The 25448-nt window shown below is 48.7% G+C and overlaps 3 protein-coding genes and 1 long non-coding RNA gene across 4 annotated transcripts in view; 2 read left to right on the plus strand and 2 right to left on the minus strand.

Annotated features, from left to right (window-relative positions):
* Positions 1–479: 479 nt before the first annotated feature.
* On the plus strand, positions 480–18947 carry LOC110526817 (timeless interacting protein; the record flags this gene model as incomplete). The annotated part of the gene is made up of 8 exons (XM_036981544.1): positions 480–605; positions 3819–3960; positions 4246–4339; positions 9588–9663; positions 10810–10932; positions 11226–11289; positions 15630–16048; positions 18888–18947. Coding segments are annotated over exons 2-8 (957 nt in total), but the record flags the coding sequence as incomplete, so codon positions are not given.
* An 874-nt stretch (positions 18948–19821) lies between these two features.
* LOC118965057 (putative protein TPRXL) lies at positions 19822–20610 on the plus strand. Its single transcript, XM_036981803.1, has one exon. The coding sequence runs from the start codon at positions 19822–19824 to the stop codon at positions 20608–20610; it is 789 nt and encodes a 262-aa protein (XP_036837698.1).
* Positions 20611–23627: 3017 nt separating this feature from the next.
* LOC110526819 lies at positions 23628–24886 on the minus strand. The gene is made up of 2 exons (XR_005052296.1): positions 24757–24886; positions 23628–24680 (listed from the first exon to the last, which is right to left on the minus strand). It is a non-coding gene; the product is annotated as an uncharacterized LOC110526819 (long non-coding RNA).
* Positions 24887–24914: 28 nt separating this feature from the next.
* LOC110526820 (DIS3-like exonuclease 1) overlaps positions 24915–25448 on the minus strand; it is a 47955-nt gene continuing 47421 nt past the window's right edge. The window contains exon 20 of the mRNA XM_036981804.1: positions 24915–25430. Coding sequence (XP_036837699.1) covers positions 25062–25430 — 369 coding nt within the window. The 3' untranslated portion in view covers positions 24915–25061. The remainder of the gene's footprint in view (positions 25431–25448) is intronic.

Genomic DNA, 25448 nt, shown 5'->3' on the forward strand with positions numbered 1-25448 from the left:
GCCTGTAATTCTCTGTAGATCAGAGAATGTGTGTAATGTTGATAATTCTGCACGGCAGATGCTCAGATATGTTGCTATAGGGACGAGGGTTCCAGAGAATTCTGGAAAATGCAGCTTCTCCGTAATTAGTATTCTAATTAACAGAATTTAATATAATAGCATAGTATTACTCTACTCCAAGACAACAACAAAAAACACCACGTAATTTCAGGTTGATTGTGCGAATGGTCGCATTTCTCTCATGTGGCACGCCACTAGGTAAAATGTATGCTTTGATTGAAACAAAACAGTTAGAATAGGCCAACAGTTTGTTAAAAGCAGTTACTTTGGTAGCTATGTCTAATAAGGTGGAAATCAACAAAACAACATTGCCATTACACAGTCACTTACATAACATTCCAGACATATACAGAAGAGGGCAGTGTAACCTCAAAAAAACGTTTCTATTCCCAACACGAACGGATAGTTTTGACGACACATGATTGGCCCTTGGTACAAGGAAGCAAACAGTTGATTGGTTCATTGTAAAAAACCCGGCAGAAGACAAGAGTGGACGAACAAAAATAACACAGGAGCCGCTGGAATAGCAACTGTTTATTTGCCAGGTAAAGTGCCCCGGCTATAGTTATTCTTCACGTACTAACGACGACACTGTCTTATGATATATTTCCCGCATCACATTGATGGGATGTCGCTTAATTTGTTGAATCTTATCAGTTTCCCCGCAACAAACAAGAACAACTAGCTAGCAGGTTAGCATAGCGCGGTAACGCATGATGCTCCTATTTTAATGATTTCTAATTATGTTTTCTTGTCTTTACCTACTTTATCTACAGTAGGTTACTCATGAAAGCTGGATAAATTAAGTTAGCTGCTAGCCAATCTATCTAGAAGCCTGGGTTTTTATTCGGGTTACGACTGTCTGTTTATATCTGTTGTAAACGTTGATTCCTCACACTTTGATGTGTGTAGCTAATATTGCACCTAGTTAGCTACCTTGGCTAAGTTAATATAATGTGAGCCAACCAGTCGGCAAGTTATTAGCTAACATTAGCTAGTAAAACTCAAGAATGACACTGGCTGTAAGTCCGGTGCAGAAGCCAGTGTTACAACATGTCTCTTAGTCCTTGGATCATGACTCTGTTCCAATACATTACACATAAGTCATTGGATGAAGGCGTTTTCTACAAGGGGGGAGTTTTAAGATCCCAACGCTCAGTCTGAACATTTAACACGCGTCGCTGTTTTGGAAGAATATAAAGGACCTTATCTTACATATCAGCGAGACATATGTGTCAGAATGTAGTTGATACGTGCCCTGTTAGTGTTCCCCACACGGCCATTTCTCCATGTTACAGCGCTTGTTTACGGAAGACGAGGCAACAACCTGTGCTAATTAGCCAGGTTGGCAGGGTAGCCTAGTGGTTAGAGCGTTGGACTAGTAACCGGAAGGTTGCGAGTTCAAACCCCCGAGCTGACAAGGTACAAATCTGTCGTTCTGCCCCTGAACAGGCAGTTAACCCCACTGTTCCCAGGCCGTCATTGAAAATAAGAATTTGTTCTTAACTGACTTGCCTGGTAAAATAAAAATAAATATACCATGCTCCAACACCTGTGTGGAGGTGTCGGTTCATCGGATAGAGGCACCCATAGCTGTAGAGCTGTTCAAAACTGCTGCAGGAACCCCTGTTTGTTCTTCTATTTGTCCATTTTAAAGCTATGACTCTGGTAGGCAGAGGCTCTCCAGTACAGTAGGTGGCGGTAATACACCATAACGCTGGGATGCCGATAAATCCGATAAATCCCACATAAGAAGGAAGCGACGGGGACAACGGTAGCTAACTATAGATAGTACACGCCTGTAGACAGAGTCCTTCGCCCCAGTTTATCGGGCACGGTTTCCCCCGATACACAGCAGACGGGATGCGGGGTCTTGGCCCTGTATAACACATAGCCATATCGCAAGTGACGTTTATTCAATTTTCCAAACATTAAACAACGTTAGGTTTGTAGAGGGGAGGCAGAATGGCCGACGAAAGTAGGGGGAGGCAGAATGGCTGACAGACGACTGTAGGGGGAGGCAGAATGGCCGACAGACGACTGTAGGGGGGAGGCAGAATGGCCGGCAGACGACTGTAGGGGGAGGCAGAATGGCCGGCAGACGACTGTAGGGGGAGGCAGAATGGCCGACAGACGACTGTAGGGGGAGGCAGAATGGCCGACAGACGACTGTAGGGGGGAGGCAGGAGGGCCGACGACTGTAGGGGGGAGGCAGGAGGGCCGACGACTGTAGGGGGGAGGCAGGAGGGCCGACGACAGTAGGGGGGAGGCAGGAGGGCCGACGACTGTAGGGGGGAGGCAGGAGGGCCGACGACTGTAGGGGGGAGGCAGGAGGGCCGACGACTGTAGGGGGGAGGCAGGAGGGCCGACGACTGTAGGGGGGAGGCAGGAGGGCCGACGACTGTAGGGGGGAGGCAGGAGGGCCGACGACTGTAGGGGGGAGGCAGGAGGGCCGACGACTGTAGGGGGGAGGCAGGAGGGCCGACGACTGTAGGGGGGAGGCAGGAGGGCCGACGACTGTAGGGGGGAGGCAGGAGGGCCGACGACTGTAGGGGGGAGGCAGGAGGGCCGACGACTGTAGGGGGGAGGCAGGAGGGCCGACGACTGTAGGGGGGAGGCAGGAGGGCCGACGACTGTAGGGGGGAGGCAGGAGGGCCGACGACTGTAGGGGGGAGGCAGGAGGGCCGACGACTGTAGGGGGGAGGCAGGAGGGCCGACGACTGTAGGGGGGAGGCAGGAGGGCCGACGACTGTAGAGGGGAGGCAGAATGGCCGACGACAGTAGGGGGAGACAGGAGAGCTAGGTGAAGTTATGGTAGCTGTATTTATAGCTAGGTGAAGTTATGGTAGCTGTATATATAGCTAGGTGAAGTTATGGTAGCTGTATTTATAGCTAGGTGAAGTTATGGTAGCTGTATTTATAGCTAGGTGAAGTTATGGTAGCTGTATATATAGCTAGGTGAAGTTATGGTAGCTGTATATATAGCTAGGTGAAGTTATGGTAGCTGTATTTATAGCTAGGTGAAGTTATGGTAGCTGTATTTATAGCTAGGTGAAGTTATGGTAGCTGTATATATAGCTAGGTGAAGTTATGGTAGCTGTATTTATAGCTAGGTGAAGTTATAGTAGCTGTATATATAGCTAGGTGAAGTTATGGTAGCTGTATTTATAGCTAGGTGAAGTTATAGTAGCTGTATATATAGCTAGGTGAAGTTATAGTAGCTGTATATATAGCTAGGTGAAGTTATGGTAGCTGTATATATAGCTAGGTGAAGTTATAGTAGCTGTATATATAGCTAGGTGAAGTTATGGTAGCTGTATTTATAGCTAGGTGAAGTTATGGTAGCTGTATATATAGCTAGGTGAAGTTATAGTAGCTGTATATATAGCTAGGTGAAGTTATGGTAGCTGTATTTATAGCTAGGTGAAGTTATAGTAGCTGTATATATAGCTAGGTGAAGTTATAGTAGCTGTATATATAGCTAGGTGAAGTTATGGTAGCTGTATATATAGCTAGGTGAAGTTATAGTAGCTGTATATATAGCTAAGTGAAGTTATGGTAGCTGTATTTATAGCTAGGTGAAGTTATGGTAGCTGTACATATAGCTTACCTTCTTTGCTTGTGTTTTAATATATTTTATAGTGCTATATACTGATTACTGCATTGTTGGGGAAAGAGTTGTCAAGAAAGGCATTTCACTGTACTCGTGAACACGACAATAAAACGTCAAATGTAATCCCCTCTCTTCTTCCTTGCAGGAGCCCAGTGATAAAGGAACCATGGTCGATCCAATGGAGAATGGCTTGTTTGACATTCCTGACTATGACAACACAGATGACGAGACCTTTCCTCCTCTCCCCCCTCCCTTCTCACCAGGAGAGGGAGGAGATCCTTTTACAGGTGAGGACAATGACAACTGTAGCTCACCAGTACCTAGCCTGGTTCCAGATCTGGTTGTGCTATTTTTCCGACTGCCATGGTTGCTGTCGTGCTTATGATGATCTGGGACCAGACTAGACACACAATACCCAACACAAACCTGTGTGTCTACAGGTAGACTGATATGACATCCTTATTATTATTATTGTTATTATATACACAGCTGGGAGACTTCCTGCTTACTGACATCACAGACAATATAATGAGTAGATATACTTTCCATTGATGGCTGTTGATGTTGTTCAGGGGAGGAGGGAGGAGAGATCTCCAAGCTGGCCGAAGTCCCTGTTGCCAAGAGGAGAGGCGTCAAGAGACCACAGCCGAAACTGGACTCTCAGAGGTACGTGTGTATTAGCCTGGAGACGGGCATAAATGAGCGTTTGGATCAGGAACCTCTACAGGCCAGAATGTTGAATAAAATAATATTGTCACATACTTTACCGGTTGTCTGTGTGGCTGGTCCTTTTGATGGTAGAAATGTGAGAACCATGTGAACAGGCTGGGCCAGTGTGCATGTAGCAGAACCATGTGAACAGGCTGGGCTAGTGTGCATGTAGCAGAACCATGTGAACAGGCTGGGCCAGTGTGCATGTAGCAGAACCATGTCAACAGGCTGGGCCAGTGTGCATGTAGCAGAACCATTTGAACAGGCTGGGCCAGTGTGCATGTAGCAGAACCATGTGAACAGGCTGGGCCAGTGTGCATGTAGCAGAACCATGTGAACAGGCTGGGCTAGTGTGCATGTAGCAGAACCATGTGAACAGGCTGGGCCAGTGTGCATGTAGCAGAACCATGTGAACAGGCTGGGCTAGTGTGCATGTAGCAGAACCATTTGAACAGGCTGGGCCAGTGTGCATGTAGCAGAACCATGTGAACAGGCTGGGCCAGTGTGCATGTAGCAGAACCATGTGAACAGGCTGGGCCAGTGTGCATGTAGCAGAACCATGTGAACAGGCTGGGCCAGTGTGCATGTAGCAGAACCATGTGAACAGGCTGGGCCAGTGTGCATGTAGCAGAACCATGTCAACAGGCTGGGCCAGTGTGCATGCAGCAGAACCATGTCAACAGGCTGGGCCAGTGTGCATGTAGCAGAACCATGTGAACAGGCTGGGCTAGTGTGCATGTAGCAGAACCATGTGAACAGGCTGGGCTAGTGTGCATGTAGCAGAACCATGTGAACAGGCTGGGCCAGTGTGCATGTAGCAGAACCATGTGAACAGGCTGGGCCAGTGTGCATGTAGCAGAACCATGTGAACAGGCTGGGCTAGTGTGCATATAGCAGAACCATGTGAACAGGCTGGGCCAGTGTGCATGTAGCAGAACCATGTGAACAGGCTGGGCCAGTGTGCATGTAGCAGAACCATGTGAACAGGCAGGGCCAGTGTGCATGTAGCAGAACCATGTCAACAGGCTGGGCTAGTGTGCATGTAGCAGAACCATGTGAACAGGCTGGGCCAGTGTGCATGTAGCAGAACCATGTGAACAGGCTGGGCCAGTGTGCATGTAGCAGAACCATGTGAACAGGCTGGGCCAGTGTGCATGTAGCAGAACCATGTGAACAGGCTGGGCCAGTGTGCATGTAGCAGAACCATGTGAACAGGCTGGGCCAGTGTGCATGTAGCAGAACCATGTCAACAGGCTGGGCCAGTGTGCATGTAGCAGAACCATGTGAACAGGCTGGGCCAGTGTGCATGTAGCAGAACCATGTGAACAGGCTGGGCTAGTGTGCATGTAGCAGAACCATGTGAACAGGCTGGGCCAGTGTGCATGTAGCAGAACCATGTGAACAGGCTGGGCCAGTGTGCATGTAGCAGAACCATGTGAACAGGCTGGGCTAGGGTGCATGTAGCAGAACCATGTGAACAGGCTGGGCTAGTGTGCATGTAGCAGAACCATGTGAACAGGCTGGGCTAGGGTGCATGTAGCAGAACCATGTCAACAGGCTGGGCCAGTGTGCATGTAGCAGAACCATGTGAACAGGCTGGGCCAGTGTGCATGTAGCAGAACCATGTGAACAGGCTGGGCCAGTGTGCATGTAGCAGAACCATGTGAACAGGCTGGGCCAGTGTGCATGTAGCAGAACCATGTGAACAGGCTGGGCTAGTGTGCATATAGCAGAACCATGTGAACAGGCTGGGCTAGGGTGCATGTAGCAGAACCATGTGAACAGGCTGGGCCAGTGTGCATGTAGCAGAACCATGTGAACAGGCTGGGCCAGTGTGCATGTAGCAGAACCATGTGAACAGGCTGGGCTAGTGTGCATGTAGCAGAACCATGTCAACAGGCTGGGCCAGTGTGCATGTAGCAGAACCATGTGAACAGGCTGGGCCAGTGTGCATGTAGCAGAACCATGTGAACAGGCTGGGCCAGTGTGCATGTAGCAGAACCATGTGAACAGGCTGGGCCAGTGTGCATGTAGCAGAACCATGTGAACAGGCTGGGCCAGTGTGCATGTAGCAGACCCATGTGAACAGGCTGGGCTAGTGTGCATATAGCAGAACCATGTGAACAGGCTGGGCTAGGGTGCATGTAGCAGAACCATGTGAACAGGCTGGGCCAGTGTGCATGTAGCAGAACCATGTGAACAGGCTGGGCTAGTGTGCATATAGCAGAACCATGTGAACAAGCTGGGCTAGGGTGCATATAGCAGAACCATGTGAACAGGCTGGGCTAGGGTGCATGTAGCAGAACCATGTGAACAGGCTGGGCTAGTGTGCATATAGCAGAACCATGTGAACAGGCTGGGCTAGGGTGCATGTAGCAGAACCATGTGAACAGGCTGGGCCAGTGTGCATGTAGCAGAACCATGTGAACAGGCTGGGCCAGTGTGCATGTAGCAGAACCATGTGAACAGGCTGGGCCAGTGTGCATGTAGCAGAACCATGTGAACAGGCTGGGCCAGTGTGCATGTAGCAGAACCATGTGAACAGGCTGGGCTAGTGTGCATGTAGCAGAACCATGTGAACAGGCTGGGCCAGTGTGCATGTAGCAGAACCATGTGAACAGGCTGGGCTAGTGTGCATGTAGCAGAACCATGTGAACAGGCTGGGCCAGTGTGCATGTAGCAGAACCATGTGAACAGGCTGGGCCAGTGTGCATGTAGCAGAACCATGTGAACAGGCTGGGCCAGTGTGCATGTAGCAGAACCATGTCAACAGGCTGGGCTAGTGTGCATGTAGCAGAACCATGTCAACAGGCTGGGCCAGTGTGCATGTAGCAGAACCATGTCAACAGGCTGGGCTAGTGTGCATGTAGCAGAACCATGTCAACAGGCTGGGCCAGTGTGCATGTAGCAGAACCATGTGAACAGGCTGGGCCAGTGTGCATGTAGCAGAACCATGTGAACAGGCTGGGCCAGTGTGCATGTAGCAGAACCATGTGAACAGGCTGGGCCAGTGTGCATGTAGCAGAACCATGTGAACAGGCTGGGCTAGTGTGCATGTAGCAGAACCATGTGAACAGGCTGGGCCAGTGTGCATGTAGCAGAACCATGTGAACAGGCAGGGCCAGTGTGCATGTAGCAGAACCATGTGAACAGGCTGGGCCAGTGTGCATGTAGCAGAACCATGTGAACAGGCTGGGCCAGTGTGCATGTAGCAGAACCATGTGAACAGGCTGGGCTAGTGTGCATGTAGCAGAACCATGTCAACAGGCTGGGCTAGTGTGCATGTAGCAGAACCATGTGAACAGGCTGGGCCAGTGTGCATGTAGCAGAACCATGTGAACAGGCAGGGCCAGTGTGCATGTAGCAGAACCATGTAAACAGGCTGGGCCAGTGTGCATGTAGCAGAACCATGTCGACAGGCTGGGCTAGTGTGCATGTAGCAGAACCATGTGAACAGGCTGGGCCAGTGTGCATGTAGCAGAACCATGTGAACAGGCTGGGCCAGTGTGCATGTAGCAGAACCATGTGAACAGGCTGGGCTAGTGTGCATGTAGCAGAACCATGTCAACAGGCTGGGCCAGTGTGCATGTAGAAGAACCATGTGAACAGGCTGGGCCAGTGTGCATATAGCAGAACCATGTGAACAGGCTGGGCCAGTGTGCATGTAGCAGAACCATGTGAACAGGCTGGGCCAGTGTGCATGTAGCAGAACCATGTGAACAGGCTGGGCTAGTGTGCATGTAGCAGAACCATGTCAACAGGCTGGGCCAGTGTGCATGTAGCAGAACCATGTGAACAGGCTGGGCCAGTGTGCATATAGCAGAACCATGTGAACAGGCTGGGCTAGTGTGCATGTAGCAGAACCATGTCAACAGGCTGGGCCAGTGTGCATGTAGCAGAACCATGTCAACAGGCTGGGCTAGGGTGCATGTGTCTCCTGCATGCGTCAGGTGACATATGAACGCACAACCAGTGATTTGAACAGTTGTGTAATTCTACTTTCCTGTGGATATACTGAGTACGGTTACATACACACTAATAATGTGATTTATTATGGAAAGTCAAATTATAAGGGTTCAATTAAAAAATGTTTACAGGCTTTGTAAGAAGAAGGATTCCCCCTAATAACCCTGTTTCCACGGAGACGTCTGAAAAAGGCTCCCTGACGTCTCTGTGATAAATGCAGAACATCACCAGTCTAAATTAACATTCTACCACAGCGAACATGTTATTTTTTTGAGAAGCATATTTGATTCTGAGTTGGGACCTTATAAAGTTTGTACGTGAGAACTACTTCTAAAAACCCGTACGTATATTCAGTTGTTCCTAACTCACTTCACTAAAGAGGGAGGCTCTCGGCTGGTGTCAGCACAGGTGCACATCAAACACACCACTGGAACAAAAGGGAGACTCTCGGCTGGTGTCAGCACAGGCGCAGATCAAACATACCACTTCACTAAAGAGGGAGGCTCTCGGCTGGTGTCAGCAAAGGTGCAGATCAAACACACCACTTCACTAAAGAGGGAGGCTCTCGGCTGGTGTCAGCACAGGTGCAGATCAAACACACCACTTCACTAAAGAGGGAGGCTCTCGGCTGGTGTCAGCACAGGCGCAGATCAAACACACCACTGGGACGCCGGTTTAAGGTGTTTACACGTCCTAATCATTTGAAAGACTGCTCAGAAAAGCAGGTGTTTTCATTGGCGTATGTTTACTTCAATTATGACCTCACAGCGATTTAAGATAAGCAGAGTAAGGTGTTTACATGACTGATGCCATACTCGACCTTCTGACACAATCAGTTTAATATCAATAAATAATATCAAATACAAAAATTAAAAAACGATGTAAACATAGTCATTGTCTCAAGTTCCTACCTGCAAAAGGACCAACCACACAGAATACCGGTAAATCAAGTTCAAATATAATTTTATTCAACATTATAGCTTGTACAGGTCATGAGAGAGAGAGAGAACTTTCCTAATCCAAACGCTCATTTATGCCCGACCATGAAAATCGATGTCTGGTTTTGGCATATTGTCCCTGTTCTGTTACAACCGAAGGACTTTATAAAAAAAAACACACAAAGGTTTTGATGATCAAGTCATTGTTGATTCTCTTTTGTCTTTGCAGCAACATTGCAGAGCTGTTTGATGTTTGGAAGTTCAATAGCCGGTGTTTTTGTTGACATGTTTTACTCCAGGCTGACATCAGAAAGAGGACTTCCGGCTCTTCGCAGCCTGTTTGACAACGTTCATTTCAAAGGCAAAGGACACGAGGTAAAGGCTAACGGCAGATTCAAGTATTGTGTCTCTGTTGGGCAGATGGGTCTGTTTTGTCTGTTGTTTTTTAACTCAAAGTGAAAGGCATCAATGTTTGCCGAAAGGTTATCCAGTTGATTCCCACAGCAGCCAAAGGGTGTGATGTATGTGTGTTTCCCACTCCCACAGCAGCCAAAGGGTGTGATGTATGTGTGTTTCCCACTCCCACAGCAGCCAAAGGGTGTTGATGTATGTGTGTTTCCCACTCCCACAGCAGCCAAAGGGTGTTGATGTATGTGTGTTTCCCACTCCCACAGCAGCCAAAGGGTGTTGATGTATGTGTGTTTCCCACTCCCACAGCAGCCAAAGGGTGTTGATGTATGTGTGTTTCCCACTCCCACAGCAGCCAAAGGGTGTTGATGTATGTGTGTTTCCCACTCCCACAGCAGCCAAAGGGTGTTGATGTATGTGTGTTTTCCACTCCCACAGCAGCCAAAGGGTGTTGATGTATGTGTGTTTCCCACTCCCACAGCAGCCAAAGGGTGTGATGTATGTGTGTTTCCCACTCCCACAGCAGCCAAAGGGTGTTGATGTATGTGTGTTTCCCACTCCCACAGCAGCCAAAGGGTGTGATGAATGTGTGTTTCCCACTCCCACAGCAGCCAAAGGGTGTGATGAATGTGTGTTTTCCACTCCCACAGCAGCCAAAGGGTGTTGATGTATGTGTGTTTCCCACTCCCACAGCAGCCAAAGGGTGTGATGTATGTGTGTTTCCCACTCCCACAGCAGCCAAAGGGTGTTGATGTATGTGTGTTTCCCACTCCCACAGCAGCCAAAGGGTGTTGATGTATGTGTGTTTCCCACTCCCACAGCAGCCAAAGGGTGTTGATGTATGTGTGTTTCCCACTCCCACAGCAGCCAAAGGGTGTTGATGTATGTGTGTTTCCCACTCCCACAGCAGCCAAAGGGTGTGATGTATGTGTGTTTCCCACTCCCACAGCAGCCAAAGGGTGTGATGTATGTGTGTTTTCCACTCCCACAGCAGCCAAAGGGTGTTGATGTATGTGTGTTTCCCACTCCCACAGCAGCCAAAGGGTGTGATGTATGTGTGTTTTCCACTCCCACAGCAGCCAAAGGGTGTGATGAATGTGTGTTTCCCACCAGGCTGAGGACTTGCGGGTGCTGATGCAGAGGATGGAGAACTGGGCTCACAGGCTGTACCCCAAACTACCGTTTGAAGACTTCATAGACAAACTGGAGACGCTGGGCAGCAAGAAAGAAGTCCAGGTCAGACTGACACGCCCTTGTTGTTATAACCAACATGCAGGTCAGACTGACACGCCCTTGTTGTTATAACCAACATGCAGGTCAGACTGACAGGCCCTTGTTGTTATAACCAACACCCAGGTCAGACTGACACGCCCTTGTTGTTCTAATCAACACCCAGGTCAGACTGACAGGCCCTTGTTGTTCTAATCAACACCCAGGTCAGACTGACAGGCCCTTGTTGTTCTAACCAACATCTCGAGGTGTGGTGGTGTCCGTGGAAGTCGTAAGGTCTGAATGTTTTGTTTTCTCAGACGTGTCTCAAGAGAATACGGTTGGACATGCCGCTAACACATGAAGACTTCATAGGAGACGACGGTGAGAGGACAACGTCACCAACTACATTTAGTGTTAGAAAGGATTCACTACGTGTCAAGTGACTCAGAGTGGGAGTGCTGATTTTAGGATCAGTTTTGCCTTGTACACAACAGTGAATAAGATTATACGTACAGGGAGGACCTGATCCGAGATCAGAACTCCTACTCTGAGACGCTTCACACATACAGTCCCAGATTAATAGTAGTGTCTAGAGGTAGATATAACACAGTCCCAGATCAATAGTAGTGTCTAGAGGTAGATATGACACAGTCCCAGATCAATAGTAGTGTCTAGAGGTAGATATGACACAGTCCCAGATCAATAGTAGTAGTAGTAGTGTCTAGAGGTAGATATAACACAGTCCCAGATCAATAGTAGTAGTAGTAGTGTCTAGAGGTAGATATGACACAGTCCCAGATAAATAGTAGTGTCTAGAGGTAGGTATGACACAGTCCCAGATTAATAGTAGTGTCTAGAGGTAGATATGACACAGTCCCAGATCAATAGTAGTGTCTAGAGGTAGATATGACACAGTCCCAGATCAATAGTAGTGTCTAGAGGTAGATATGACACAGTCCCAGATCAATAGTAGTAGTAGTAGTGTCTAGAGGTAGATATAACACAGTCCCAGATCAATAGTAGTAGTAGTAGTGTCTAGAGGTAGATATGACACAGTCCCAGATAAATAGTAGTGTCTAGAGGTAGGTATGACACAGTCCCAGATTAATAGTAGTGTCTAGAGGTAGATATGACACAGTCCCAGATCAATAGTAGTGTCTAGAGGTAGATATAACACAGTCCCAGATCAATAGTAGTGTCTAGAGGTAGATATGACACAGTCCCAGATCAATAGTAGTGTCTAGAGGTAGATATGACACAGTCCCAGGTCAATAGTAGTGTCTAGAGGTAGATATGACACAGTCCCAGATCAATAGTAGTGTCTAGAGGTAGATATAACACAGTCCCAGATCAATAGTAGTGTCTAGAGGTAGATATGACACAGTCCCAGATCAATAGTAGTGTCTAGAGGTAGATATAACACAGTCCCAGATCAATAGTAGTGTCTAGAGGTAGATATGACACAGTCCCAGATCAATAGTAGTGTCTAGAGGTAGATATAACACAGTCCCAGATCAATAGTAGTGTCTAGAGGTAGATATGACACAGTCCCAGATCAATAGTAGTGTCTAGAGGTAGATATGACACAGTCCCAGATCAATAGTAGTGTCTAGAGGTAGATATAACACAGTCCCAGATCAATAGTAGTGTCTAGAGGTAGATATGACACAGTCCCAGATCAATAGTAGTGTCTAGAGGTAGATATAACACAGTCCCAGATCAATAGTAGTGTCTAGAGGTAGATATGACACAGTCCCAGATCAATAGTAGTGTCTAGAGGTAGATATGACACAGTCCCAGATCAATAGTAGTGTCTAGAGGTAGATATGACACAGTCCCAGATCAATAGTAGTGTCTAGAGGTAGATATGACACAGTCCCAGATCAATAGTAGTGTCTAGAGGTAGATATGACACAGTCCCAGATCAATAGTAGTGTCTAGAGGTAGATATGACACAGTCCCAGGTCAATAGTAGTGTCTAGAGGTAGATATGACACAGTCCCAGATCAATAGTAGTGTCTAGAGGTAGATATGACACAGTCCCAGATCAATAGTAGTAGTAGTAGTGTCTAGAGGTAGATATAACACAGTCCCAGATCAATAGTAGTGTCTAGAGGTAGATATGACACAGTCCCAGATCAATAGTAGTGTCTAGAGGTAGATATAACACAGTCCCAGATCAATAGTAGTGTCTAGAGGTAGATATGACACAGTCCCAGATCAATAGTAGTGTCTAGAGGTAGATATAACACAGTCCCAGATCAATAGTAGTGTCTAGAGGTAGATATGACACAGTCCCAGATCAATAGTAGTGTCTAGAGGTAGATATGACACAGTCCCAGATCAATAGTAGTAGTAGTAGTGTCTAGAGGTAGATATGACACAGTCCCAGATCAATAGTAGTGTCTAGAGGTAGATATGACACAGTCCCAGATCAATAGTAGTGTCTAGAGGTAGATATGACACAGTCCCAGATCAATAGTAGTGTCTAGAGGTAGATATGACACAGTCCCAGATCAATAGTAGTGTCTAGAGGTAGATATAACACAGTCCCAGATCAATAGTAGTGTCTAGAGGTAGATATGACACAGTCCCAGGTCAATAGTAGTAGTAGTGTCTAGAGGTAGATATGACACAGTCCCAGATCAATAGTAGTAGTAGTGTCTAGAGGTAGATATGACACAGTCCCAGGTCAATAGTAGTGTCTAGAGGTAGATATGACACAGTCCCAGATCAATAGTAGTGTCTAGAGGTAGATATAACACAGTCCCAGATCAATAGTAGTGTCTAGAGGTAGATATGACACAGTCCCAGATCAATAGTAGTGTCTAGAGGTAGATATGACACAGTCCCAGGTCAATAGTAGTAGTAGTAGTGTCTAGAGGTAGATATAACACAGTCCCAGGTCAATAGTAGTGTCTAGAGGTAGATATGACACAGTCCCAGATCAATAGTAGTGTCTAGGGGTAGATATGACACAGTCCCAGATCAATAGTAGTAGTAGTGTCTAGAGGTAGATATGACACAGTCCCAGATCAATAGTAGTGTCTAGAGGTAGATATGACACAGTCCCAGATCAATAGTAGTGTCTAGAGGTAGATATGACACAGTCCCAGGTCAATAGTAGTAGTAGTAGTGTCTAGAGGTAGATATGACACAGTCCCAGGTCAATAGTAGTGTCTAGAGGTAGATATGACACAGTCCCAGGTCAATAGTAGTGTCTAGAGGTAGATATGACACAGTCCCAGATCAATAGTAGTGTCTAGAGGTAGATATAACACAGTCCCAGATCAATAGTAGTGTCTAGAGGTAGATATGACTCAGTCCCAGATGAATAGTAGTGTCTAGAGGTAGATATAACACAGTCCCAGATCAATAGTAGTGTCTAGAGGTAGATATGACACAGTCCCAGATCAATAGTAGTGTCTAGAGGTAGATATGACACAGTCCCAGATCAATAGTAGTGTCTAGAGGTAGATATAACACAGTCCCAGATCAATAGTAGTGTCTAGAGGTAGATATGACACAGTCCCAGATCAATAGTAGTGTCTAGAGGTAGATATAACACAGTCCCAGATCAATAGTAGTGTCTAGAGGTAGATATGACACAGTCCCAGATCAATAGTAGTGTCTAGAGGTAGATATGACACAGTCCCAGATCAATAGTAGTGTCTAGAGGTAGATATGACACAGCCCCAGATCAATAGTAGTAGTATTATCTAGAGGTAGATATAACACAGTCCCAGATCAATAGTAGTAGTGTCTAGAGGTAGATATAACACAGTCCCAGATCAATAGTAGTAGTGTCTAGAGGTAGATATAACACAGTCCCAGATCAATAGTATTATCTAGAGGTAGATATGACTCAGTCCCAGATCAATAGTAGTGTCTAGAGGTAGATATAACACAGTCCCAGATCAATAGTAGTGTCTAGAGGTAGATATGACACAGTCCCAGATCAATAGTAGTGTCTAGAGGTAGATATGACACAGTCCCAGATCAATAGTAGTAGTAGTGTCTAGAGGTAGATATGACACAGTCCCAGATCAATAGTAGTAGTAGTGTCTAGAGGTAGATATGACACAGTCCCAGATCAATAGTAGTAGTAGTGTCTAGAGGTAGATATGACTCAGTCCCAGATGAATAGTAGTGTCTAGAGGTAGATATGACTCAGTCCCAGATCAATAGTAGTAGTAGTAGTGTCTAGAGGTAGATATGACACAGTCCCAGGTCAATAGTAGTAGTAGTAGTGTCTAGAGGTAGATATGACACAGTCCCAGATCAATAGTAGTAGTGTCTAGAGGTAGATATGACTCAGTCCCAGATGAATAGTAGTGTCTAGAGGTAGATATGACACAGTCCCAGATCAATAGTAGTAGTAGTAGTGTCTAGAGGTAGATATGATACAGTCCCAGATCAATAGTATTATCTAGAGGTAGATATAACACAGTCCCAGATCAATAGTAGTAGTAGTGTCTAGAGGTAGATATAACACTGTCCCAGATCAATAGTATTATCTAGAGGTAGATTTGACTCAGTCCCAGATCAATAGTATTATCTAGAGGTAGATATAACACAGTCCCAGATCAATAGTAGTAGTAGTGTCTAGAGGTAGATTTGATGTAGTAGTAGATTTGTATTAGTTTATAGCGGTCATGAACTGATTTTATAAAATGAGATTTGGGCATTCAGTATTTTATCTGACACATCCATTGATCCAGGTGAGGACGACACCGCGGCGTCGAGAGACGGGCGTGTCGTCAACCATGACGACCCAGACCCGTTTGGAGACGGAGGTTTCGCTGAAGACCCCCCAGGACGGGTCCCCTCTACCCCAGCCCCAGCCCTGTTCCCTTCCTCTCAGGCTGGCCCGGTCCACTCCACCCCAGCCCCCTCCCTGTTCCCTTCCTCTCAGGCTGGCCCGGTCCACTCCACCCCAGCCCCCTCCCTGTTCCCTTCCTCTCAGGCTGGCCCGGTCCACTCCACCCCAGCCCCCTCCCTGACAGAGGAACAGCAGAGACGTATAGAACTCAACAAACGGCTTGCCTTGGAGAGGAGACTGGCCCGCATGCAGCAACACACAGGTCAGACACGACATCACACTCAGAGAGGAGACTGGCCCGCATGCAGCAACACACAGGTCAGACACGCAGCAACACACAGGTCAGACACGCAGCAACACACAGGTCAGACACGCAGCAACACACAGGTCAGACACGCAGCAACACACAGGTCAGACACGCAGCAACACACAGGTCAGACACGACATCACACTCAGAGAGGAGACTGGCCCGCATGCAGCAACACACAGGTCAGACACGACATCACACTCAGAGAGGAGACTGGCCCGCATGCAGCAACACACAGGTCAGACACGACATCACACTCAGAGAGGAGACTGGCCCGCATGCAGCAACACACAGGTCAGACACGACATCACACTCAGAGAGGAGACTGGCCCGCATGCAGCAACACACAGGTCAGACACGACATCACACTCAGAGAGGAGACTGTCCCGCATGCAGCAACACACAGGTCAGACACGACATCACACTCAGAGAGGAGACTGTCCCGCATGCAGCAACACACAGGTCAGACACGACATCACACTCAGAGAGGAGACTGGCCCGCATGCAGCAACACACAGGTCAGACACGACATCACACTCAGAGAGGAGACTGGCCCGCATGCAGCAACACACAGGTCAGACACGACATCACACTCAGAGAGGAGACTGGCCCGCATGCAGCAACACACAGGTCAGACACGACATCACACTCAGAGAGGAGACTGGCCCGCATGCAGCAACACACAGGTCAGACACGACATCACACTCAGAGAGGAGACTGGCCCGCATGCAGCAACACACAGGTCAGACACGACATCACACTCAGAGAGGAGACTGGCCCGCATGCAGCAACACACAGGTCAGACATGACATCACACTCAGAGAGGAGACTGGCCCGCATGCAGCAACACACAGGTCAGACACGACATCACACTCAGAGAGGAGACTGGCCCGCATGCAGCAACACACAGGTCAGACACGACATCACACTCAGAGAGGAGACTGGCCCGCATGCAGCAACACACAGGTCAGACACGACATCACACTCAGAGAGGAGACTGGCCCGCATGCAGCAACACACAGGTCAGACACGACATCACACTCAGAGAGGAGACTGGCCCGCATGCAGCAACACACAGGTCAGACACGACATCACACTCAGAGAGGAGACTGGCCCGCATGCAGCAACACACAGGTCAGACACGACATCACACTCAGAGAGGAGACTGGCCCGCATGCAGCAACACACAGGTCAGACACGACATCACACTCAGAGAGGAGACTGGCCCGCATGCAGCAACACACAGGTCAGACACGACATCACACTCAGAGAGGAGACTGGCCCGCATGCAGCAACACACAGGTCAGACACGACATCACACTCAGAGAGGAGACTGGCCCGCATGCAGCAACACACAGGTCAGACACGACATCACACTCAGAGAGGAGACTGGCCCGCATGCAGCAACACACAGGTCAGACACGCAGCAACACACAGGTCAGACACGACATCACACTCAGAGAGGAGACTGGCCCGCATGCAGCAACACACAGGTCAGACACGACATCACACTCAGAGAGGAGACTGGCCCGCATGCAGCAACACACAGGTCAGACACGACATCACACTCAGAGAGGAGACTGGCCCGCATGCAGCAACACACAGGTCAGACACGACATCACACTCAGAGAGGAGACTGGCCCGCATGCAGCAACACACAGGTCAGACACGACATCACACTCAGAGAGGAGACTGGCCCGCATGCAGCAACACACAGGTCAGACACGCAGCAACACACAGGTCAGACACGACATCACACTCAGAGAGGAGACTGGCCCGCATGCAGCAACACACAGGTCAGACACGACATCACACTCAGAGAGGAGACTGGCCCGCATGCAGCAACACACAGGTCAGACACGACATCACACTCAGAGAGGAGACTGGCCCGCATGCAGCAACACACAGGTCAGACACGACATCACACTCAGAGAGGAGACTGGCCCGCATGCAGCAACACACAGGTCAGACACGACATCACACTCAGAGAGGAGACTGGCCCGCATGCAGCAACACACAGGTCAGACACGACATCACACTCAGAGAGGAGACTGGCCCGCATGCAGCAACACACAGGTCAGACATGACATCACACTCAGAGAGGAGACTGGCCCGCATGCAGCAACACACAGGTCAGACACGACATCACACTTAGAGAGGAGACTGTCCCGCATGCAGCAACACACAGGTCAGACACGACATCACACTCAGAGAGGAGACTGGCCCGCATGCAGCAACACACAGGTCAGACACGACATCACACTCAGAGAGGAGACTGGCCCGCATGCAGCAACACACAGGTCAGACACGACATCACACTCAGAGAGGAGACTGGCCCGCATGCAGCAACACACAGGTCAGACACGACATCACACTCAGAGAGGAGACTGGCCTGCATGCAGCAACACACAGGTCAGACACGACATCACACTCAGAGAGGAGACTGGCCCGCATGCAGCAACACACAGGTCAGACACGACATCACACTCAGAGAGGAGACTGGCCCGCATGCAGCAACACACAGGTCAGACACGCAGCAACACACAGGTCAGACACGCAGCAACACACAGGTCAGACACGACATCACACTCAGAGAGGAGACTGGCCCGCATGCAGCAACACACAGGTCAGACACGACATCACACTCAGAGAGGAGACTGGCCCGCATGCAGCAACACACAGGTCAGACACGACATCACACTCAGAGAGGAGACTGGCCCGCATGCAGCAACACACAGGTCAGACACGACATCACACTCAGAGAGGAGACTGGCCCGCATGCAGCAACACACAGGTCAGACACGACATCACACTCAGAGAGGAGACTGGCCCGCATGCAGCAACACACAGGTCAGACACGACATCACACTCAGAGAGGAGACTGGCCCTCATGCAGCAACACACAGGTCAGACACGCAGCAACACACAGGTCAGACACGACATCACACTCAGAGAGGAGACTGGCCCGCATGCAGCAACACACAGGTCAGACACGACATCACACTCAGAGAGGAGACTGGCCCGCATGCAGCAACACACAGGTCAGACACGACATCACACTCAGAGAGGAGACTGGCCCGCATGCAGCAACACACAGGTCAGACACGACATCACACTCAGAGAGGAGACTGGCCCGCATGCAGCAACACACAGGTCAGACACGACATCACACTCAGAGAGGAGACTGGCCCGCATGCAGCAACACACAGGTCAGACACGACATCACACTCAGAGAGGAGACTGGCCCGCATGCAGCAACACACAGGTCAGACACGACATCACACTCAGAGAGGAGACTGGCCCGCATGCAGCAACACACAGGTCAGACACGACATCACACTCAGAGAGGAGACTGGCCCGCATGCAGCAACACACAGGTCAGACACGACATCACACTCAGAGAGGAGACTGGCCCGCATGCAGCAACACACAGGTCAGACACGACATCACACTCAGAGAGGAGACTGGCCCGCATGCAGCAACACACAGGTCAGACACGACATCACACTCAGAGAGGAGACTGGCCCGCATGCAGCAACACACAGGTCAGACACGACATCACACTTAGAGAGGAGACTGGCCCGCATGCAGCAACACACAGGTCAGACACCTGACATTGAGCTTGTTGGTGAGGATCCGCCTGATCAAGGCACAATCACTCATCTATTTGGGATGCGAGATGATTTGTAGATCAGTGATGCGCTGACCCTGTCAATCACACTGACTAACTTCATGTGCTGCATTGTTGTCAGCAGACAGACCATCTACCTCCCAGTCCCAGGAGATGGCCTCCAGCCAGTCAGCAGACGGACCATCTACCTCCCAGTCCCAGGAGATGGCCTCCACCCAGTCAGCAGACGGACCATCTACCTCCCAGTCCCAGGAGATGGCCACCCAGTCAGCAGACGGACCATCTACCTCCCAGTCCCAGGAGATGGCCTCCACCCAGTCAGCAGACGGACCATCTACCTCCCAGTCCCAGGAGATGGCCTCCACCCAGTCAGCAGACGGACCATCTACCTCCCAGTCCCAGGAGATGGCCACCCAGTCAGCAGACGGACCATCTACCTCCCAGTCCCAGGAGATGGCCACCCAGTCAGCAGACGGACCATCTACCTCCCAGTCCCAGGAGATGGCCACCCAGTCAGCAGACGGACCATCTACCTCCCAGTCCCAGGAGATGGCCACCCAGTCAGCAGACGGACCATCTACCTCCCAGTCCCAGGAGATGGCCTCCACCCAGTCAGCAGACGGACCATCTACCTCCCAGTCCCAGGAGATGGCCTCCACCCAGTCAGCAGACGGACCATCTACCTCCCAGTCCCAGGAGATGGCCACCCAGTCAGCAGACGGACCATCTACCTCCCAGTCCCAGGAGATGGCCACCCAGTCAGCAGACGGACCATCTACCTCCCAGTCCCAGGAGATGGCCTCCACCCAGTCAGCAGACGGACCATCTACCTCCCAGTCCCAAGAGATGGCCTCCACCCAGTCAACAGACGGACCCTCCCTGGTGTGTGAGGGAGTAGTAGCCAGCCCTGTTCCTGAGATGAACAACGACAGCAGGGCCTGAGACACACACAGAACCGCTGACTCCCTGGTGTGTGAGGGAGCAGTAGCCAGCCCTGTTCCTGAGATGAGCAACGGCAGCAGGGCCTGAGACACACACAGAACCGCTGACTCCCTCCACATCTATGGCTCCAACTGTCAGCATACATACTCACCCAGCACCAAGGGACGCTGTCTTCTAGGACTGACAACTCATCCGAGGATGTTTTCTCTCTGTTCAAGTACACTTTCAATTACGTTTATACAAATCTAAAACATGGTCATGTGTTGTCAACCATTTTGACTCTTTAATAAATGTTGCCATACGGGCCAAACATCCTGTTGTGGAGCTGATGTCCTGTTTCCTGTTTCCTTTCCATGTTGCTTTTCTGAGCAAAACACCTCATCACCAGCCATACAAAACACCTCATCACCAGCCATACAAAACACCTCATCACCAGCCATACAAAACACCTCATCACCAGCCATACAAAACACCTCTTCACCAGCCATACAAAACACCTCTTCACCAGCCATACAAAACACCTCTTCACCAGCCATACAAAACACCTCTTCACCAGCCATACAAAACACCTCATCACCAGCCATACAAAACACCTCATCAACAGCCATATAAACACCTCATCACCAGCCATATAAACACCTCATCACCAGCCATATAAACACCTCATCACCAGCCATACAAAACACCTCATCACCAGCCTTATAAACACCTCATGACCAGCCATATAAACACCTCATCACCAGCCATACAAACACCTCATCACCAGCCATACAAAACGCCTCATCACCAGCCATACAAAACACCTCATCACCAGCCATACAAAACACCTCATCAACAGCCATATAAACACCTCATCACCAGCCATATAAACACCTCATCACCAGCCATATAAACACCTCATCACCAGCCATACAAAACACCTCATCACCAGCCTTATAAACACCTCATGACCAGCCATATAAACACCTCATCACCAGCCATACAAACACCTCATCACCAGCCATACAAAACGCCTCATCACCAGCCATACAAAACACCTCATCACCAGCCTTAGAAAACACATTGGCAGCCGTAGAAAACGCCTCATCACAAGGGCTATTTAAGGTTCCCTGTCCCCTCTGTGTTGGGTAAAGACAGGTCTATTTAATTAAGGTTCCCTGTCCCCTCTGTGTTGGGTAAAGACAGGTCTATTTAATTAAGGTTCCCTGTCCCCTCTGTGTTGGGTAAAGACAGGGCTATTTAAGGTTCCCTGTCCCCTCTGTGTTGGGTAAAGACTGGTCTATTTAATTAAGGTTCCCTGGCCCCTCTGTGTTGGGTAAAGACAGGGCTATTTAAGGTTCCCTGTCCCCTCTGTGTTGGGTAAAGACTGGTCTATTTAATTAAGGTTCCCTGTCCCCTCTGTGTTGGGTAAAGACTGGTCTATTTAATTAAGGTTCCCTGTCCCCTCTGTGTTGGGTAAGGAAGGACAGAGCTATTTAATTAAGGTTCCCTGTCCCCTCTGTTGGGTAAAGACAGGATTTTTACCCCCTCCTGGCCGTCAAGTGGAGTGCACCAGTCTTGGCGTCTACTCTGAGCCACTCCTGTATCTTCGTTTCACTGAGACCTATTCTATCATTTCAGATCTAAAGGACTGGGGATACAGAGGGGTAGTTTGGGCATTTAGAAAGGGTTGAGACATGGACATGTGGACCCTGTATGTATCAATGGTGATCCTGAACTGGCAGATCTCAAACATCTAGTCTCTCTCGTTCAGATCACTGTCTCAAAACATCTAGTCTCTCTTGTTCAGATCACTGTGTCTCAAACATCTAGTCTCTCTTGTTCAGATCACTGTGTCTCAAACATCTAGTCTCTCTTGTTCAGATCACTGTGTCTCAAACATCTAGTCTCTCTTGTTCAGATCTCTGTGTCTCAAACATCTAGTCTCTCTTGTTCAGATCACTGTGTCTCAAAACATCTAGTCTCTCGATCAGATCACTGTCTCAAACATCTAGTCTCTCGATCAGATCACTGTCTCAAACATCTAGTCTCTCTTGTTCAGATCACTGTCTCAAACATCTAGTCTCTCTTGTTCAGATCACTGTCTCAAACATCTAGTCTCTCTTGTTCAGATCACTGTGTCTCAAAACATCTAGTCTCTCTTGTTCAGATCACTGTCTCAAACATCTAGTCTCTCTTGTTCAGATCACTGTGTCTCAAACATCTAGTCTCTCTCGTTCAGATCACTGTCTCAAACATCTAGTCTCTCTCGTTCAGATCACTGTGTCTCAAAACATCTAGTCTCTCTTGTTCAGATCACTGTGTCTCAAAACATCTAGTCTCTCTTGTTCAGATCACTGTGTCTCAAACATCTAGTCTCTCTTGTTCAGATCACTGTGTCACAAACATCTAGTCTCTCTTGTTCAGATCACTGTGTCTCAAACATCTAGTCTCTCTTGTTCAGATCACTGTGTCTCAAACATCTAGTCTCTCGTTCAGATCACTGTCTCAAACATCTAGTCTCTCTTGTTCAGATCACTGTGTCTCAAAACATCTAGTCTCTCTTGTTCAGATCACTGTGTCTCAAACATCTAGTCTCTCTTGTTCAGATCACTGTGTCTCAAACATCTAGTCTCTCTTGTTCAGATCACTGTCTCAAACATCTAGTCTCTCTTGTTCAGATCACTGTGTCTCAAACATCTAGTCTCTCTTGTTCAGATCACTGTGTCTCAAACATCTAGTCTCTCTTGTTCAGATCACTGTGTCTCAAACATCTAGTCTCTCTCGTTCAGATCACTGTGTCTCAAACATCTAGTCTCTCTTGTTCAGATCACTGTCTCTCTTGTTCAGATCACTGTGTCACTTGCATCATGCTTGTATTGATGCTTTTATAAAAATCTCCCGTCATCAATTCTAGCCTTTTTCCCATCCTAAATAAATACAATGTAAACGTATTTACCTGGAGCCTTGTGGACATTTGACTTAACAGCATGATACGATCTTCACCCAGATCAATAAACATTTCACTGGTCAACAGGTTTGGTAATGCACTTTAATTCATTTAAAACATACAGTGGAATAGAGCACTTGACAATACTTGTTTTTTCCACAAGATACCAACTGCCAAAAAATATTACCAAAATAGAATTAGGTTAAAATACAATACCAGGCTGTACAATGGCATTGTTCTCAGTGCCAGAGGTCATTATACAGTTCAGTGTAAAAACGATGGCCTGAGAATCGATTTGTGTGGAATCTGTTCTACATCTCCCCCAAATGTGTTCAATCAAATACGGAAAATTAGAAATGTTTTGTAAAAACTGTAGCTGCTTGTTCCAGGTGTTGTTTCCATGGAAACTGTCCTGTTGAGCTAAGACCAGAGCTGCTGTTTGTTCATGGTGTTGTTTCCATGGTAACTGTCCTGTTGAGTTAAGACCAGAGCTGCTGTTTGTTCATGGTGTTGTTTCTATGGTAACTGTCCTGTTGAGACCCAAGCTGCTGCTTGTTCCAGATGTTTCTATGGTAAACTGTCCTGTTGAGACCCAAGCTGCTGCTTGTTCCAGATGTTTCTATGGTAAACTGTCCTGTTGAGAGTTATTCATGTATATAATATTACATGCATCCATCTCATCTCACAACTTCAATCATCTGATCATTTTCCAAATAAGACTAAAGATGTACCTAAGTAGAGTCTGGTAACCATGGTGATAACACCCAGGATGTAGATGTACCTAAGTAGAGTCTGGTAACCATGGTGATAACACCCAGGATGTAGATGTACCTAAGTAGAGTCTGGTAACCATGGTGATAACACCCAGGATGTATAGTCAGATGGTCAGTCCAGAGGGTCTGTCTGCATGCTGGTTAAGTCCATGAAAAGCACCACAATCTGATCCTGAGTCAGTGTTAAAGTTTGATGCTGATGTTGACCTGTTGCTTTGCCTCCTGCACGTCCTTACTCTTCAAACGCCCCCCTCCTCCACAATAACCTGACCCAGAATTAGAAGTTTTATGTAGTTCTATGCTGATGTATCGCAGACCAAAGCAGCTGTTCCCAGACCTGTTGTTCCTCCCTGCTCCTCCACCACCACCTCATCCATGTTGATGTACTGCAGGGCTGAGCAGCTGTTCCCAGACCTGTTGTTCCTCCTGCTCCTCCTCCACCACCTCATCCATGTTGATGTACTGCAGGGCTGAGCAGCTGTTCCCAGACCTGTTGTTCCTCCTGCTCCTCCTCCACCACCTCATCCATGTTGATGTACCGCAGACCAAAGCAGCTGTTCCCAGACCTGTTGTTCCTCCCTGCTCCTCCACCACCACCTCATCCATGTTGATGTACTGCAGGGCTGAGCAGCTGTTCCCAGACCTGTTGTTCCTCCCTGCTCCTCCACCATCTCATCCATGTTGATGTACCGCAGGGCTGAGCAGCTGTTCCCAGACCTGTTGTTCCTCCTCCTACTTCTCCACCTCATCTATGCTGATGTAGCACAAGCCTGAGCGGCTGCTCCCAGCCCCCCGCCTCCTGCTCCACAGGCAGCAAGGTCCAGCAAGGCCAGCTCCCTGACCTCCTCCAGGAGAGAGTAGAGGTTGGGACATTTACTCTGTCTGAACTCTCTCTCCTCCGTGGACAGTTTGGAGGCCCGGCCCCTCTTCTCCTCCGCCTGCTGAGAGGCCTCCTCTGCCTGCCGAACCACCTCCTGGACCAGCTGGGACCGGCCCCTAGCCCCCTGGGGCTGGGAGGTCTGGACCTGAGTCTCGGGGGCCTGGTGGGGCCTGTTGCTGACCACTTCCAGACGGATTGTGTCTGAGTGACAACGTGATAGTTGTACTGAGATACGCACCTGAGGGGAAGAGGGGGG

This window comes from Oncorhynchus mykiss, chromosome 6, assembly GCF_013265735.2.
Source record: "Oncorhynchus mykiss isolate Arlee chromosome 6, USDA_OmykA_1.1, whole genome shotgun sequence".
NCBI lineage: Eukaryota > Metazoa > Chordata > Actinopteri > Salmoniformes > Salmonidae > Oncorhynchus > Oncorhynchus mykiss.

Coding starts and splice junctions, on each gene's coding strand:
- LOC118965057 (XM_036981803.1), top strand. CDS start 19,822: ATGGCCTCCAGCCAGTCAGCAGACGGACCATCTACCTCCCAGTCCCAG.